Genomic DNA, 16,380 nt, shown 5'->3' with positions numbered 1-16,380 from the left:
GGGAGGGAGGACTCTCAGAGTGTTGAGTGATTTCCCCACTCTGGTCATCTTGAGTAATCACAGCCATCCTGAGGAAGATGGCAGTTGCTGCACCTGGTGGGCACAGGCAGCTCAAGACTAGGTCAGAGGATGTCAGAGGAGCCTAGCTAAGTGCTGGGGACAGCACACCATGACAGGGACTGCCCTCAGCAGGCCAGGGTGGAGACCTCTCAGTAGCCTGCAGGAGCTCTTTGTAAAAAACAGTTGTTCCCATTTCTCCTAACCTTAGCCCTGGACAATGCTGTATAGATTTCATTTGTGTGTGACTGCTTGCTTTTCAGTTAGGTTTGGTATACAGAATTATTCTATTATATCTGACTTTCCTACTCCCTTCTCCTGCTCTGGGGAATTCTATGAAACTAGATGTTCCTTGATTTAATGATTCTTAAACAATTAAATTGAGGCCTAGGGCACAGCAAAGCACAGTCCTAATGGCCCAGGTGCATGCTGTGTGTTCTCATCTTGGAAACAATGCAATAACTGCACAATGGTGGTTCCAGATTAATGCTTGCCTTGCAAAGAAAGTCTGAAGAAATTATTAGAAAATGAAACAGAGCCAACACTGGGACCCTGAGAAAGGAAAAAAACTATTGAAGTTATGCAATAAGTTTTGCACAGCATTTGGGAGTGGTTCCTGGATAAGCAAGTATCGAATGCATACAATTATATACGAGTAAAACTAAGTCAAAACACTGGGACTCTTAGGAGAGTCATTGTGAGCAATGTGCAGAAGCAGAAAGCTAGCGGAACTGCTGAGTTAAGGGTTAACCTGACTCTGTCTGGCCACCGCCTGGCAGCTTTGCCCATGTCATCTATCATTAGAGCTTCACAGGACAATGCAAGTAGCTCACCCCAGGGCTCTGAGCTCTGAAGTATAATAAGTTAAAAGTTAAAGTTTAAATAATTATAAGTTTATAATTATTATTATTTTGGCCACAGGCCTGGGAATAGGAAGAGCTTGAAACTTTGGGGAACAACTGTAATTCTTGATTCTTTGTGGGATGTGGTCATTCTTTTGAATTTGGTTTGGCAGTGATTATATGATGTCTTTTTTTGTACCTGCTTTGGAATATCAGTAAAAGACTGGGGCAAGGGGCTGGTGAGATGGCTCAGTGGTTAAGAGCACTGACTGCACTTCCAGAGGTCACAAGTTCAAATCCCAGCAACCACATGGTGGCTCACAACCATCTGCAATGATATCTGATGCCCTCTTGTGGGGTGTCTGAAGACAGCTACAGTATACTTACATATAATAAACAAACAAAAATTAAAAAAAAAAAAGGAAAAAGGGAAAGAAAAGCTTTGCACTGTCTTCCCCTTAAAAAAAAAAAAAAAGACTGGGGCAAGAAAAAGGCAAGAGAGTGAGGTACAGATGAGGTGAGTGTAGAGTAAATGGTGAGGAGAGTGAGGAGAGTGTGGAGTGTGTGTGTGTGTGTGTGTGTGTGTGTGTGTGTAAGAGAATGTGAGGTGTGATTGTGGAGTGTGTGTGTAAGCAGAAAAAACACACAGAGTGAGTGTGTGAGTGTTGGAAAGGGAGTGAATGAGAGAGCACAGGCCCCAGCCTAAAGAGAGAGCAAAAGTACATACAGCTTCAAGCTCGGGGGGGGGGGGGCTTTAAGCCTTCAAAAATGTATCTGTTAGCTTGTACCCTGTATGTGTTTATTATGCACCTTCCAGCTATCCCTGCAGTTGAGAACTCTGATCCTGTGTCGAGCCTGGACAGCTAAGCTTTGTAGTCAGTCAACAAGGACACTCAGGGGTGCCACTTAGCCACCCTGGATACCAGGGATCTGCTTGCCTCTACCTGGGCTGCCAGGCCCCACCTTGGCTGCTGTGGCGCCAGCCACCAAATCTGATCTTGCTCCCAAGCAAAAACTATTTGTTCTCCCTGGTCATCTTCCCAGCTGCCCCGAAACCACTCGGGATCACTTTTCCGAGCACTTTCAGGTAACTAGAGGCCTCCCGTGACCTGTGCTTACCCTTAAATCAGGAGGAACCAGTCTGTCCTAAAGCATGCACCATGACCAGAACCTTCAATACTGGTGGCTGGGGAAGGGCTCTAGGCCGGTGTTGGGGTCCCACAGGGCCTGCCTGGGACACACAGCTCTGCATGGCTACAGCCAGGGATCCATACATAGTATATGGCCAACCCCATCAAGTCTGTAGGGAAACCTGCAGCCCACTGCATGCCCATAGTAAGCAGTGCTTTAACTGTGCATGTTTCCCCATCTTAGTAATAAGATGTCCTCTGTTCATGTAGCCAGAGGCTCTACATCACTTTTTTTTTTTCTGTTTGAGTCTCATGTAGCCCAGGCTGGCCTCAAACTCACTATATACCCAACTGTGACTTTGAATTCCTGCCTGATTCTGCCTCAGCCTCTCAAGGGCTGGATGATAGCTTATACTGCCCAGTCTGTGAACACACAGCAATCCTGCTCCTGCGATCACAAATCTGTAGTACCATGCCTGGTCAGCACAGGCTACTTTGCTCAGGCAGGGTCTCACTATGTAACCTAGGGTGGGCTAGAACTTGCAGAGATCCTCCTTCCTTGGCCAACTAGCTGCAGACTCTCCCTGATGGTTCTGTGAGGTGAGCCTATGTGAGAGGCACGGAGGGTGACTTAGCCGGGCATGGTGGGCATACCAGCACCCAGAGGTGGAGGCAGGAGGATCAGAATGTCAAGTTATCTTCAGCTTCATAGCTGGTTGCAGTGCAGTCTGAGCTATGTAAGATCTCATCAAACAAACAAACAAGAAGGGGGTTAGGTTTCAGTCGTGACTGTTGGAGGAGGGAGCCACATTCTGCCACACCCAGATCAACTGTCTGCCTGAAGGCTTGGCTCTGACCTGACCTTGGCCTGGACAATCCCAAGATGGAGGCTGAGATAAAGCTTTCTGCCCCAGTGCGGTGCCTACAGGGAGGCTTTGTCTTTGCCATCTGACAGCTCTCAGTCTCTTGACAGAGCCTTGGGGAATTCCAGGGCTCAATTCATGGTCTCAAGAGGAGAAGAGGGGACCAGAGGAGGGAGAGGCAGGTGAGGGCCCAGGGTGCAGCAGTTACAAAGATCCTGGGGCACGGGAGTGGGGGCAACAGGAATCCAGGCCGCCCTCGGCTACACAGAATGTTCAAGAACAGATGGGCTACATGAGACAAACAAGGAGATGGGGAGAGAGAGAGAGAGAGAGAGAGAGAGAGAGAGAGAGAGAGAGAGAGAGAGAGAGAGGAAGAAAGAGAGAGAGAACAATGAAACTAAATGAAACAAAGCCTACACCTCAGTTTATTCCTGTAGTTGTGCAAGTCTTGAGAGGGGTGGAGATCTCTGTGGTCCAGTGGGCTTCTTCCATTTCCTCAGGAGGCAGTCTCCTGCTTCCACACGTGTGCCAGTGACAGCAGGTTAACACTGATTGTCAACCAAGCAGATCTACAGACCACCTCTGGGCATGTCAGGGTGCAGTTTCCAGGCTGGCTTCAGTGAGGTGGGACAGCCTGTCCTAAATGTGGCAGCATCAGCCCATGGACTGCAGGGACCTGAGGCGGCTCTCCCCCCCCCCCTTCTCGCTCTTGCTCTCTGTTTCTTGACTGAGGAAGTCACCTGACCCGTTGTCTCCTGCTCCTTCCCTTCCATGATGAACAACACCCTTAAACTGTAAGACAGAATAAGCCCTTGCTCCCTTAAGTGGCTGTGGTCAGGGTGTTTTATCTCTTCAACAGAAATAATTGACTAAAACAATTGATACCAGGAGTGGGGTTCAGCCTGGATCTGTGAGCCAGAGCTAGCCCTTTGTTTCCTTAAGTGTCTTGTCAAACATTTGGTCACAGCAACAATACAACTAGGATACATGGCTAATGTGAATTGAGGATCTACTATGTATATCTTCCTGTGTCTCTTCCCCTGTCTGCATGTTACAGATAAGGAAACCAAGACACAGCAAGGAGACACACTCAGCCTTGGACCCACAGCCAAACACCAGACATTCCTGAATGCCCCTGGCCTTAGGTTGCTCCCCAGGGAGTGCCAGGGAGTTGAAGTCTAAGACTTGAGCCTTCTTCCAGGAACATGGGAGTGGGGTCACAAGACCTGGGTGCAAGTTCAGATTCTGATGCTCAGAAATGGGACCCTTGGTGAGTCACAGCCCCTACTGGGGTCTCCGTTTCCTCATCTGTAGAATGGAGAGAGAACCACTGAAAGTCAGAACACAAACCGACCGACCCTCCCCCACCTATAAAAGACCCCATGGGCTCTCAGCCTCCCCGGTACCAAGGTCTGATTATCTGTCAGCATCTGCCCAATGAGATGTAGACAAAATATCTTGAGATTTTTAAAGACCTCTAGAAAACCTCCCATGCCCTGCTTATCTCTTTAGCAAGGAGGTCTAGCACGGAGCACTGACAGTTGTTTTGTATCATGAGGTAACTTTGATGTAAACCAAGGATCCATAAACTCAGAGGAAGGCCCATGGCTGCAGTAGCCGAGATGGACCTATCTCTGTGTCTTCTTGTCATCTTGGCCCTGGTTCCCAGCTTATACCAGCGTGGCATCCTTTCCCATGTCCAGTGGCCTGTGGCCAAGCATAGTATGCATCTCGAGAGTGACCCTGTCCCAGGGGCCCATGCTAGGCAACACTGTCTGGGGCAGATGAGAGGCAGACAGACTGCTCTCACTGGCTCTCTTCAAGACTGTGGATGTGATACAAGTGGCCATGAGACCAGTGGGGTCCCCAGGCTCTCGGGTGGGGTTATAGAAGGTCTGGCAATGGGTACCCTGCTGGGGCTGAGCTCTGCAACCAGCTTTGGAGTCTTCTGAAGGCTGGGCTGGCTCATCTTCAAAGGATGGTGGGGACAGCTCCCGGAGGCCACGACGAGTAGCCTGAACAGCCCGGAACAGGGTGTGCGTCATTATTGCCACCAGGATGAGGGCACCTGAGCCCAGGATGGATGCAGCTGCTGCGCCCGCCTCGATCTCAAACAGCAGCAGGGCGTAAATGGCCAGTGCTGAGGAGAGAACGGCACACTCATTCACTCCACAAACGTCTGCTTTCCCTCCACACAGAGCACCAGCAGAGAACCCTGGACCAGAACACATGGATGTGTCCATCCGAGCTTCATCAGCATCATGTCTATTTCCAAATAAGGAAACCAGCAAGGCAGGGTGGCCCACATCTTTAATGCCAGCACTAGGGAGGCACAGGCAGGCCTCTGTGAATTTGAGGCCACCCTGGTCTACAGAGTGAGTTTCAGGACAGCCAGGGCTATATGGTAAGAACCCATCTCAAAAACAAAACAAACAAACAAAACCCCAGCAAAAATGACTAGACACGTAGCTCAGAGGACCCAGGTTCGGTTCCCAGCACTGCACAGTGGTTCATGAGCACCCGGAACCCCAGTTCCAGAAGGTCTACTGGCTTTTCCAAGCTCAGGGATCAGGCATGATGCAGACAGACATGCAGCTGAAGCATCCATACCCGTGGTGGCCAGAAGACACTCAAAACCACACAGCCTGGGAAGAGGACAGATGGGATTTTACTTCTTGACTTTTTTCGCATTTTTTTTTTCGAGACAGGGTTTCTCTGTGTAGCCTGGGCTGTCCTGGAACTCACTCTGTAGACCAGGCTAGCCTCAAACTCTCGAACTCAGAAATCCGCCTGCCTCTGCCTCCCAAATGCTGGGATTAAAGGTGTGCGCCACCACCGCCTGGCCTTTTTTCGCATTTTTACTGCATTTGCTCACTGTGTGTGTGCAACATGCCATGGTGCACATGTAGAGGTCAGGGCACACCTTGGGGACAGATTCTCCACAAGTGTGGGTCTGGGAACTGTACTAATGTCAGCAAGCCAACCTTAAAGACGAGCCAATTGTAAAGATTGACTTTTACCCCTGTGTGTTTGCATGAGTGTGCACATAGGAATGTGTGTAAGTGCAGGTGGGTGTGCAGGTATGTGCACACAGGTGAGTAAGAGTCGGTATGTGCAGCTGTGTAAGTGTAGGTGGTGATGGAGACCAGGAGGTGTCAGGTTTCCTGGACTTCAGGTGGCTGTGAGCCGCCTGACATGAGTGCTGGGAACCGAACTCCAGTCCTTCGGAAGAGCAGGTGTGTGTGCAGGTGAGAACTGAACTCCAGTTTTTTGGAGGAGCACTAAGTACTCTTAATTGCTGAGCCATCTCTGCCTCTCTGGCTGAGGTACAGCTCAGTAGGTCGGCGCTTGTCTAAGTGTCCCAGATCCCAGGTTCCAGCCACAATGTAGTGAAATCAAAGCCACACCCTCCCAGGGCCTGGGCTGTGGCTTAGTGGGTAGAGCACTTGATCAGGATGCATGGGGGCTGATAAATTGGGTGCCCAATAAATTGGGTGTAGTGGCGTGCTATGGAGGCATGAGGACCAGGAGGAGCTCAGGGCCATCCTTGGCTACATATAGTGTTTGAAATCAGTCTGGGCTACATGAAACCCTGTATAAAAAAACAAATAAGCAAAAGCAAAAATCAAAACAAGACACCTCGGGGCCCCTGGGGAGGCGGCTCAGAGGTAAAATGCACTAGCTGCTCTTGCAGAGGACCTGGCATTGGTCCCTAGCACCTTACAATTCAGAACCCCCTGCGGCTGCAGCTTCAAAGGAGTCTGTGGCCTCTGACCTCCATGGGCACTACATATACCTCTCCTCTCAAGGTTTGGGAGGTGAAAGCAAGACCAGACATTCAGGTCAGCCTTGGCTACTAGGCGACTCGCAGGCCGGTCTGGCCTACAAGATAAACAGTGATACAGGATGAGCATTGACGGAGAGGCCTCTGTTCACTCCAAGCATCAACTCTTGTAAATACAATGATCTAATCATCACTCTTGAATTGATGGGGAAACTGAGGCATAGAGAATATCCAAGAGAAAGTGTTGGAGCAACTGCCTGAACTCAGGCTACTGGTCCAGAGACCTGCGTGCACCCTGCCCCAGATCCCCTGTCCCTCACGTCCACACACACCTGCTAAGTAGACGGAGACCTCACAGCAGAACAGGCCAAGCGCCGAGTGCCTGAGGCGGCGGCAGTCATAGAGAAACCAGTCCGACCTGGGGGATAGGGACAGGAAGGGGGACAGTGACCCAGTGACACCAGGAACTAAAGTCTAGAGCCTCAGCCCTCCACCTGCCTACCTACCTAACCAGCCACCCAGCCACATCATCGCTGCATGTCCCCAACCCATCTATCCACGCACTCACCAGCCATTTGCTTGAATGTACCCATTCCCAACCAGCATCAGGCCTCTCTGCACGGTGGAGGGTCAAAGTTGGGACAGGGGTGTGGTTGACTCAAGGAGATCAGCTCGTCGCATCCCCACTGTTCCAAGTACAGTTGCCTACACCTGCGCCACCTAGCTCAGAGCCTTGAGCACGTGACCGTGAGCCGGGCTGCGGCTTGCTGCGGATCCACAGCTGGAGTCCTGCCCTTCCTGAACCCCGCTTCAGAGCGGGGACCCGCGAGGTTGGGGTGCAGCTCCGATGATTGACATGCCCCCCCCCCACACACACACTTAACGCACTCGAAGCACCAGAGCAGGAAGGAGGAGGGCGCGCCAAGGCCCTGTTAGTATCATCCCAAGGAACTGGCGCTCTCTCGGAGTCTGTTTCCCTTCTGCAGGTAAAGGCGGTGGTATCCTACCTGCCGGGACCCGGCCCGCGTGCCAGCTCGGCGCCCAAGTGTCCGCAGAGCACGGCGAGCAGCAAACAGCTAAGCCCGAGGACTTGTGCCAGAGCGGCCAGCGCCGTCGCCAGCGGTAGCAATGCCCCAGCAGCAGCTTCGGGTAGCCCGGCATCGGGGTCCAGCTCCGGATGCAGCCCGTCGGTGCGCACGACCCGCAGCTCCGCGCGCCCTGCCTGGAGCTGGAACAGCAGCTGCGCAGCCAGCGCGACCAGCACCGCGGCCGGGATGCCCATTAGGGTCATCGCAGCCAGTACCCGACCTCCGAAGGAGCGGCCCATGGCGCGAGCCTGGGATGGAGAAGGGAGGTGGCAGTAGGCTTTCGGGATTCTTGGTGTGGGAATACGGACGCCACTGGGGCCCGAGTGCGGGTACCAGATAGGACGTGGAAAATGCGCAAAAACTTGGGAGAAACTGTTTTTTATTGCGCGTCTGCCTTGGGCGCCTCCCCCGGGTGTGCTGGGGAAGTGGGGAACTGGGGTTCGTGGACTGGGAGGGGCCCTGTTGGAAGAATCCGAGAGACGGGAGCTCCACCCTCTGCAAAGGGGCGGCGCCTAGCCCCTCGGTGAATCTGGAGATGAGGGGCGGGGTTGGATATGAAAAAAATTTTAATGGCCTGTTTGATGAGTGGAGAGGGGCGTGGTGAGGGGAGGAGCCAAAAAGGCTGGTGAAGGGCGGGGCTTAAGAGGACGGGGCTCAGAGACATCCCAACTTCGGGGTCTGCGTCCTGTGGACGATGATGGGTGGGGTCCCCAGGGTGAAGGGACCAGAATGGGAGTTTTGCAAGGCAGAGGTAGGAGGGCTCTAGTTCTGACACGTGTTGGGGCGGAGAAGTGGGGTTTAGTTGGGCGGGGAACACAGGTCGGGTGTGGTCTTGGGTCGGACCTGGAAATGGACATGTCTGGGAGGGGTCATGAAGGGGTTGGGTTAGGGCGGGCCATCTGAATTGCCCCACCCATTTGGAGGGGTGAGGCGGTGTTAGGAGAGTTGGAGAGGTAGGCAGAGCCCAGGAGGAATGGGTGGGGCCAGCCTGGTCTACAGAATGAGGCCAGTGCAGCTGGGACTGTGTAAGGGAGAACCTGCCTCTTGTTGGTGCAGCCCACGGTGCTGCCATTAGCTGTGACCTCTATCCACTCATTGCCCTGGAAGCTTCCAGGTCACCTTGCCTCCTGGGTCTCTTCCCTGCGTCCTTGGCAGAGGCCTTTTAACAAATTGAGATGAAACTTACAAGAGAGGATCCAGTCTCTACTTGCTGGGTTTTTTTAAGCACATTTACAGGGGCCCCTACCTATGTCTGGTCTGGAAACATTCTATGTGTTTACCAGGGCCTCTTCCCGTCAATCACACTCCACTTCCTGGTGGCCCCGGCAGCCCCAGACTGACAGCTTCATTTGTGGTTGTCCCTGTTGGGGACACTTCCTGCCGGGTGAAGTGTTTTGCACCTGACTGCTGTCACTCAATGTCTTGAGTGGTAGCCTGTGTCAGTGCTTTATCCCTGTTCCTGGCTGAGCAACGCTCCACTCTGGACACACCACTGGAGTTGGTCCATTGACTGACATTTGGAACGCGTTTACCTTTCGGCTAGTGTCAGTTCCAAAGCTACGGACACACAGAAGCAAGTCTAGGAACCCTGCCTCCAGCAGTGACGGTCTGTGAGTCAAAACGCTGATTCCTATGTTAACTCCATCTCATGGTCATGAAACTACAAGACAGTTCATGCAATTGTACAAATTTTATTTCTCATAAGGGGTGAATGAGGATTTCTATTTTCTTTAATTAATATTTTAAAATTTCACTTGGGCAGTGGTAACACATGCCTTAAATCCCAGCACTCGGGAGGCAGAGGCAGGAGGATCTCTGAGTTCAAGCCTAGCCTGGTCTACAGAGTGAGTTCCAGGACAGCCAGGGCTACACAGAGAAACCCTGTCTTGAAAAAGCAAAATAATAATATTTTAAAATTCTCCATTAACTACTCTTTAAGGGGAACATGAGTGGGAGTCAAGGAACACTTGTTTGAGTAGGTTCTTTTCCTGCACCGCGTGAGTACCCGAGATCGAATTCAGGTTGTCAGGCTTCCTTAAAATGTATTCAGTCTTGAACCTCAGTTTCCACCACTACTCAAAGTTGGGAAAGAAGGCGGATTAGTGTTGGCAGGGTCAGACTCCCCTGGTTCACAGCCTTCTTAACCCATCTAGTAAGATTCTTGGCCCAGGAAGTCAGGTTTGCCATGGATATGCTTGGTGCGGGCGGGAGGTTTTTAATCTCATTCTCACACACTAGCCCGATTGGGCCGCCAGGGGGCGCCGCAGGCAAAGCGAAAACATCGCACGCACTTCGGAGCTTGAGAGAAACTAGAAGGGGCGGCTTAGATCGAAGTCTCACCTAGCCGCTGCCGGCCTAGAGCTCCCTTTAAGTAGCGAAAAATGCTCTTCACCTCTGGATCCTTCTGCGCACACACACCTCTTGTCTTTTTTTCGTTTTCGTAGGCGGTGGTGGTGCATGCCTTTAATTCCAGCACTTGGAAGATAGAGGCAGGGGGTATCTGAGTTCGAGGCCAGCCTTGTTTAAAGCACGAATTCGAGGACAGCCAGGGCTACACAGAGACCCTGTCTCGAAACAAAACAAAACCTCTACTATTTTTTGTTAGATATTCTCATTTGTAACTGTGTGGGCATGCACCTACAACCATAAGTGCGTAGAGGTCAACGACTTGCGGAAGTCAGCTCTCTCTTCCACTCTGTGGGTTCCGGGAGTTGAACTCGGGTTGTCAGTCTTGACAACAAACACCTTTCTGTACAGAGTCAGAGCACTGAATGATAGGGGTGTACCACAGAGTGAGCCTGGCAGGAGTGTGTTTTGCTTCTTTTGTTTTGTTTTGGACGGAAGTTTTGAGTCTGAGGTTCTATGGGTTCTCAGTGCTTAGCCTGCACTGAGACCTGGGTATCTTGTTCACGGTATCTGTTCGTGGGAATCCACGTTCTTTCAAGGACTAGAGGAGATCTGGGAGAGAAAACTATTGTCTCTCTTTGGCTGTTATTCCAGCTACTCTTACACTGAGGCAGGAGAATGGCGAGTTCAAGGCCACCCTGGGCTGCTGTACTGAACTTGGAAGAGGACAAGGATAATCCAAGCCTTGTCTCTACACCCAAGTTCCCTTGGAGGTCACCAAAGTTCCGCCAATGCTCCCGGGTACACTGCGGGGGGGGGGGAGGGTCACCAGACCTCGGCCCCCTGCACCCAGGTACTCCAGGGGTCACCAAAGCTCTCTCTCCACTCCCAGGTACTCTGGGAGTCACCAGAGCTCCGCCCTTGCACCCGTGTCCCCCTGGGGATCACTAGAGTCACGCCCGCTTCGGTCCCGCCTTTGGCCGGCATCCCGGTCTACCCGGTACTTGCGACGGCGCAGAGGCTCGGTGATGCTGCGCCGCGCGGGCTCATCCAAGTCCTCAGGCTGCAGGAAGTTGCGGTCCAGCAGCTCTGCCGCCTCCTGCCAGTTGGTGAAGCAGGCGGGTCCCAGACGCTGGATCTCCTCCGTGGCGTCGCTCGTCAGCACGTCCCCGCCCGGCTTGAGTACCACGACCGCTGGCAGTTGACGCACGGAGAACTGGCGCCCGAGGTCCCTGTGGGAGAGAGCGCTGTCAGCCTCCCTCGGCTCCCGGTGCGCGCGCTGCCTCCGATGACCCACAGGAGTCGCCCGAGGACTCGCGGGCACCCCAGGCCCTGGGCACCCGCCCTTCAAACCCTCCCTCCCGGTCGCGCCGCCTCCCTTTCGGTGTCTGGGAGTCACCAGAGCTTCGCTTGCTATATGTATCTGTATTGTTTCCCTTATGTCAACGTGAAGAGGGAGGTTCGGGGGGCAGCGATTTCAAACAGCGAGGCCAGCTGAGGAATGTTTGGGAAATGTGTGTTTCCATAAATGCCAAAGCTATGGAATACTGTCAAACTGAGCAGAGTGGGCCTCTCCGGGGGTAATGTTTGAACTGAAACCTTATGGGATTGAGAGAGGGGCAGAAGAACTGCGGAAAGAGTGTTCCAAACAAAGTATGTGCGAAAGCCCTGGGGAGACCTTGACTGTGTACAGCTGGCATCGCTCACATGCCCTGAATGGGCAGGGGCAGGGGTTTTACTGTTCTGAAGCCACCGAGAAGCTGTCGGCATCTCCAGGAGATCCTGGACCCCACTCACAGCTAAGCCAGAATCCACCCACTCGGTGCCCTCCACGCTCACCGATGGATTATTATGAAGCTATGCGCTGGAACTCATTATACAGACTGAAATCTCACAGAAGTCGGCCTGGCGGGATTAAAGGCAAATGTCTCCAGGCCCAGCTCTCCCAAAGGTTTTGTTTGTTTGTTTGTTTGGTTGGTTGGTTTTTTGAGACAGTTTCTCTGTGTAGCACTGGTTGTCCTGGAACTCACTCTGTAGACCAGGCTGGCCTGAGACTCAGAGATCTGCTCGTCTCTGCCTCCTGAAAGCTGGGATTAAAGACCAATGCCACCACTGTTCTGCTTCAGCTGAAGTTCTTAAGCTATGATGAAGAACTTGCTTAGTTTTTTGTACCCCGGGATGGTTACATAGAAAAAGGTGATTTTGAACTCCTAATTCTCCTGCCTCCGCCTCCTGCATGTTGGGATGATGAGTGTGCACCTCCAAGGATGGTTTATGTGGGTGGGGCTGTGGTTAGAACCCAGAGCCACACAGACACTCTACCCTCCATTTTTGTGTTTGTTTCCACGGAAGTCTGTGCATCCGTGTGCAGTGCCTATAGACACCAGGAGATGGCAGAAGCACCCCAGAATTGCAGTTACGGGCCTCTACCTGGGTGCTGGGAACTGAACCCAGATCGTCTGGAAGAGCTCTTGGTACTCTTGACGACTGAGTCACATCTCTAGTCTTGTGTAGTCCCCTCCCACCCAGGGCCACTCTATGTGGCAGGAATGGGTTTAAATTCCTGGTCCTCAAACTCAGCCTCCCAAGCACTGGAATGAGAGGCCTGCACACGACACCAGGATCAGGGTGCATGAACTTTGTCCTCCATTGAAGGTTCCTCTATGATCCTCCTAGTTGGTATTTCTTCCCTGGGGATAGAAATTCTGCTTATTTGTGGGGCAAAGGAATCCACATGGCTGCACAGGACAGTGAGTGGCTGTCCCAGCTCTACTCATGATCAGTGGAATGGGGCCTTCGTGATCAGGCGCCTCAAACTTGTGCAAGAAAGTCAATGAAGTGGGTGAGAGGTCAGGAAGTTGGTAAACTCCACAGTTCACCTTCCCCTGCCTCGGGGAAGGTCCCAGCCCTCAGAGGCAGCACTTGGACTCTGCACACTTTTGGAGGTTGCAAGTTCAGATGTGATTACATAGAGTCTTTCTCAGAACTGGGATAGAACTCAGGGTCTTGAGCCACAGCCCCCAATTTTTATTACTGGTAGGACAAAGGAGAAGCTGGGTGTGGTGGCGGTGCATGTGTGTCATCCAGCACTTAGAGGGCTAAGGCAAGGGCATTGCTCTAAGTTCCAAGTCAGTACGAGAACAGTTGGAAAATGGCTCAGAGGGTCGAACACTTGCTATCCAAGGAGTTCTGGTCCCCAAAACTCAAATGCTGGGGGAGTGTTGTCACAGAGAAACCCCTGGAGCTAGCCAGCTGCTCGACTGGCACCCTGTGTGAGATCCAGGCTCCCATGGGAGACCCTGACTCAAGGAATCCAGCGGATGGACTGACATCAGCCTTTCACCCCACCCACACCAGAGAACACACACTGGCATACCCCTGCAGATATGGGCAGTGCAGTCGCACAACACACACACACACACACCACACCAAAACAAAAGTAAATATAAGAAATGCCAGCTGTTGTGACTGTCCTTCTAGCACTTGGGAGGCAGACAGGAAGACCAGGAGTTCAGGGCTGGCCTTAACTATATAACCAGTTGGAAGCCAGCGAGGGCTACAGGAGACCCTGCCACACAGTAGCTCGCCGTAACCAGAAAATCGGAAGCTCTAAGCCAGATGCAGGCTCTAGAGTCCTCTATGAGCCACCGCACAGTGTGACTCCTCCTCCTCTCCCTGACTCTATTACCCACAATGGCTCCCATCCTCCCTGCAGGTGGAGGGCTAAGTTCATCTTTCCAAAGTTCTGTGGTGCCAGCTTTGAGACCTTCTTCAAAGCTGTGCACCCGGACCCTACAGCTCCTGGGGTGGGGTCTCCTGTGTTATTTTTCTCATGGGTTTTATTGATTTGAGGACAGGGTCACCCTATGTAGTCCAGGTTAGCCTCAAACCCCTGATAGTCACGCCTCCACCTTCCTTGGGTTTTAGATTGCAGGGATGCATCCCCATGTTGGGTTTATGCAACGCTGCAGATTCCAGGCCAGCACTCCAGGAATGGAGCTACCGTCCTCACCTCTTGCTTTGTTTTTAGATCTAGCCTTAAGCTAGATCTTGTAGCAATCTTCCTGTCTCATCTCCAAGTATCAGGATGGCAGGTCTGGGAGACTACCTCTAGCTGGCATCCTGGGTTTTTCTGAGCCTTTGCTTCCTATCTGTCTGCTTCACTGGGCTGTGACAGAAGAGGGATGGAATGCCTCTTTCTGGACTAGTAGTGCCAGGACAGTAAATTAGATGCTTTCTCCAGGAAGCCCTCCCTGGTCTTCCCTGGGGCCTTACCTTCTTAGGTCATCATGGAATGGCAGGAAAAGCCACTTTTCAGGCATGTCCCTGAGGAAGAGGTCCTGTTGCTCCTCTGTAGGGTCCTGGGACACATAGATCAGGGCCAGCTGTGCCGCCCGTAGCACGTAGAATTCATCAGTGAGTCGCACGAAGAAGTCTTTAAGGACTGGGGCGAAGGCCTGGCACTGGGGACAGGTCCCGGCACCGAAGAACAGCAGCACTAGCCGATTCTCTAACCTACGACTCAGCTCCACCTCTGTTTCCACTTCATCCTGGTCGCTGTTGTTCCTGATCAAGATGCGGCCAGAGAAGAGAGATACCATGGTTGCAGCGTGTGAGGAGCTGGGGACCCAAAGATGGATCTGATGTGGCCTGGAGCCTGCTGACTGGATTCTCCGTGCCCTAAGAATAACCCAGAAACCAGATTAGCCGCTAATCCTCCTGTAGGTTGACCTCTACAGAGCCAGCATTGGTTTGAGGGGGCAGGGAGGTCTCATGGACCTTCAACAGAGCCACACTGCTGCAAGATGTTAACAAAACAGAGAGACTGTGAGCCCAGTACTGAGGCAGAAGGATCACTGCAAGATCCAGGACATCCTGGGATATATGACAAAAAAGAGAGGGACTGGGGCATTGCTGCAAGTAGGGCACCTGCCTAGAATACCCCAGTGAGGAGCTAGGGGGAGTGGCTCAGGGGTGGAGCCCCTGCCTAGAATGTCCCAGTGAGGAGCTAGGGGGCGTGGCTCATGGGTGGAGCCCCTGCCTAGAATACCCCAGTGAGGAGCTAGGGGGCGTGGCTCAGGGCCTGGCTTCCATCAACTACAACAGAGAAAAACAAACAAAACAATAAACTCCAGTGTCTCCCCTTACTTCCAAGGTGAGTGAGAGTGTTACTCAAGGTAGTTACACTCAAGGAAGTTGGGCATGCTCCCATACAACTCAAAGAACTTTTGCTTCTGTTTTGTTTTGTTTTGAGACAGGGTCTCCATGTAGCCCTGGCTGTCCTGGAACTCACTTCGTAGCCAAGGCTGACCTTGAATTCAGAGATCCACCTGCTGCTGCCTCCCAAGTGCTCAGATTATAGGCGTGCAGCAGTACTGCCAGGCCTTGTTTTTGAGAGAGGATTTCTTGTAACCCATGCTGTCCTTAGAGTCCCTATGTAGCCAAGGTTGACCCTGATCCTCCTGTTGTACTAGGGTGTGACTACTTGGTGTCTGCAAAGACAGAACAAGCACAGAGGAGACCAGAAGACTGCAAAAATGTTCATTTTCTGCTGCAAGAAGGGACACCAAAGCAAAGTCCTGCGGACTCCCACCCCCGAGCATGTTCGGCTGTTTTTTATGGTAGTAGGTCACACATGCGCAGTGCACTTATGGTGAGCAGAAGAAAACATGCTGACACTGGTTTTCTACTTTCACTATGTCTGGGGTATTGAACTCGGGGCATCCGGCTTGGCAGCAAGTGCCTCTACCAGCTGAGCCCTCTCTTCAGTCCTGGGCATGCTCAGCTTCCCTCATCAGTTTCAAGCAGAAGATAAAGGAAAGGCCACTCTGACGGAGTGTCAGCTCTGGGGTTGGTCACCAGCACTGACTGCACCCACTTTACAGGTGTGTCAGTACAGGGGCCTTCCTTCCCTCTCCCGGGTCTCTGTGTCCCATTGCAACTTCTACCTGCTATGCAGCGAGTTTCCACCCCTGCCTTGTTTAGGGGGTAAAGGCACACATGGACCCCAGGATTTCTTGCTTGCTGGGCAAGCACTCTGTCAACTGAGCCTCTTCAGGGCTCCCAGTCAGGGACTTCCTAGGTTTATAGAAGGCTTCCTCAGCCTCACAAGCCTCCTTTCTCCCTCTTCCTAAAACGTGGCTTAGAGGCAAGCCACCTGCCTTTATTTTCATTCTTTGCACGTATGTACGTATGTGCGTGTGCATAGGTATGATGTATGGCATGTGTGGAGGCAGGAGCATAACTCATGGGAGTTCTCTTTCACCATGT

At 52.3% G+C, this 16,380-nt stretch overlaps 2 protein-coding genes across 3 annotated transcripts; both read right to left on the bottom strand.

The window, feature by feature from the left end:
- Nucleotides 1–3,884: 3,884 nt before the first annotated feature.
- On the bottom strand, nt 3,885–8,003 carry Tmem221 (transmembrane protein 221). 2 transcript variants are annotated; one of them, XM_028784832.1, is made up of 4 exons: nt 7,684–8,003; nt 7,009–7,094; nt 4,802–5,032; nt 3,885–4,200 (listed from the first exon to the last, which is right to left on the bottom strand). In XM_028784832.1, the coding sequence occupies exons 1-4, from the start codon at nt 8,001–8,003 to the stop codon at nt 4,145–4,147; spliced, it is 693 nt and encodes a 230-aa protein (XP_028640665.1). In that variant the 3' UTR covers nt 3,885–4,144. The 2 variants fall into 2 exon arrangements, with proteins under 2 accessions (XP_028640665.1, XP_028640663.1); XM_028784830.1 differs by lacking the exon at nt 3,885–4,200 and having other exon boundaries at nt 4,553–5,032.
- Nucleotides 8,004–11,014: 3,011 nt separating this feature from the next.
- Nxnl1 (nucleoredoxin like 1) lies at nt 11,015–14,711 on the bottom strand. The gene is made up of 2 exons (XM_028784824.1): nt 14,386–14,711; nt 11,015–11,342 (listed from the first exon to the last, which is right to left on the bottom strand). The coding sequence occupies exons 1-2, from the start codon at nt 14,709–14,711 to the stop codon at nt 11,015–11,017; spliced, it is 654 nt and encodes a 217-aa protein (XP_028640657.1).
- Nucleotides 14,712–16,380: the final 1,669 nt, after the last annotated feature.

This window comes from Grammomys surdaster, unplaced genomic scaffold, assembly GCF_004785775.1.
Source record: "Grammomys surdaster isolate TR1022 unplaced genomic scaffold, NIH_TR_1.0 124836, whole genome shotgun sequence".
In the NCBI taxonomy this organism is placed as follows: domain Eukaryota; kingdom Metazoa; phylum Chordata; class Mammalia; order Rodentia; family Muridae; genus Grammomys; species Grammomys surdaster.
Note: the sequence above shows the minus strand (reverse complement) of the source record. Positions and strands in the feature narration are given on the sequence as shown.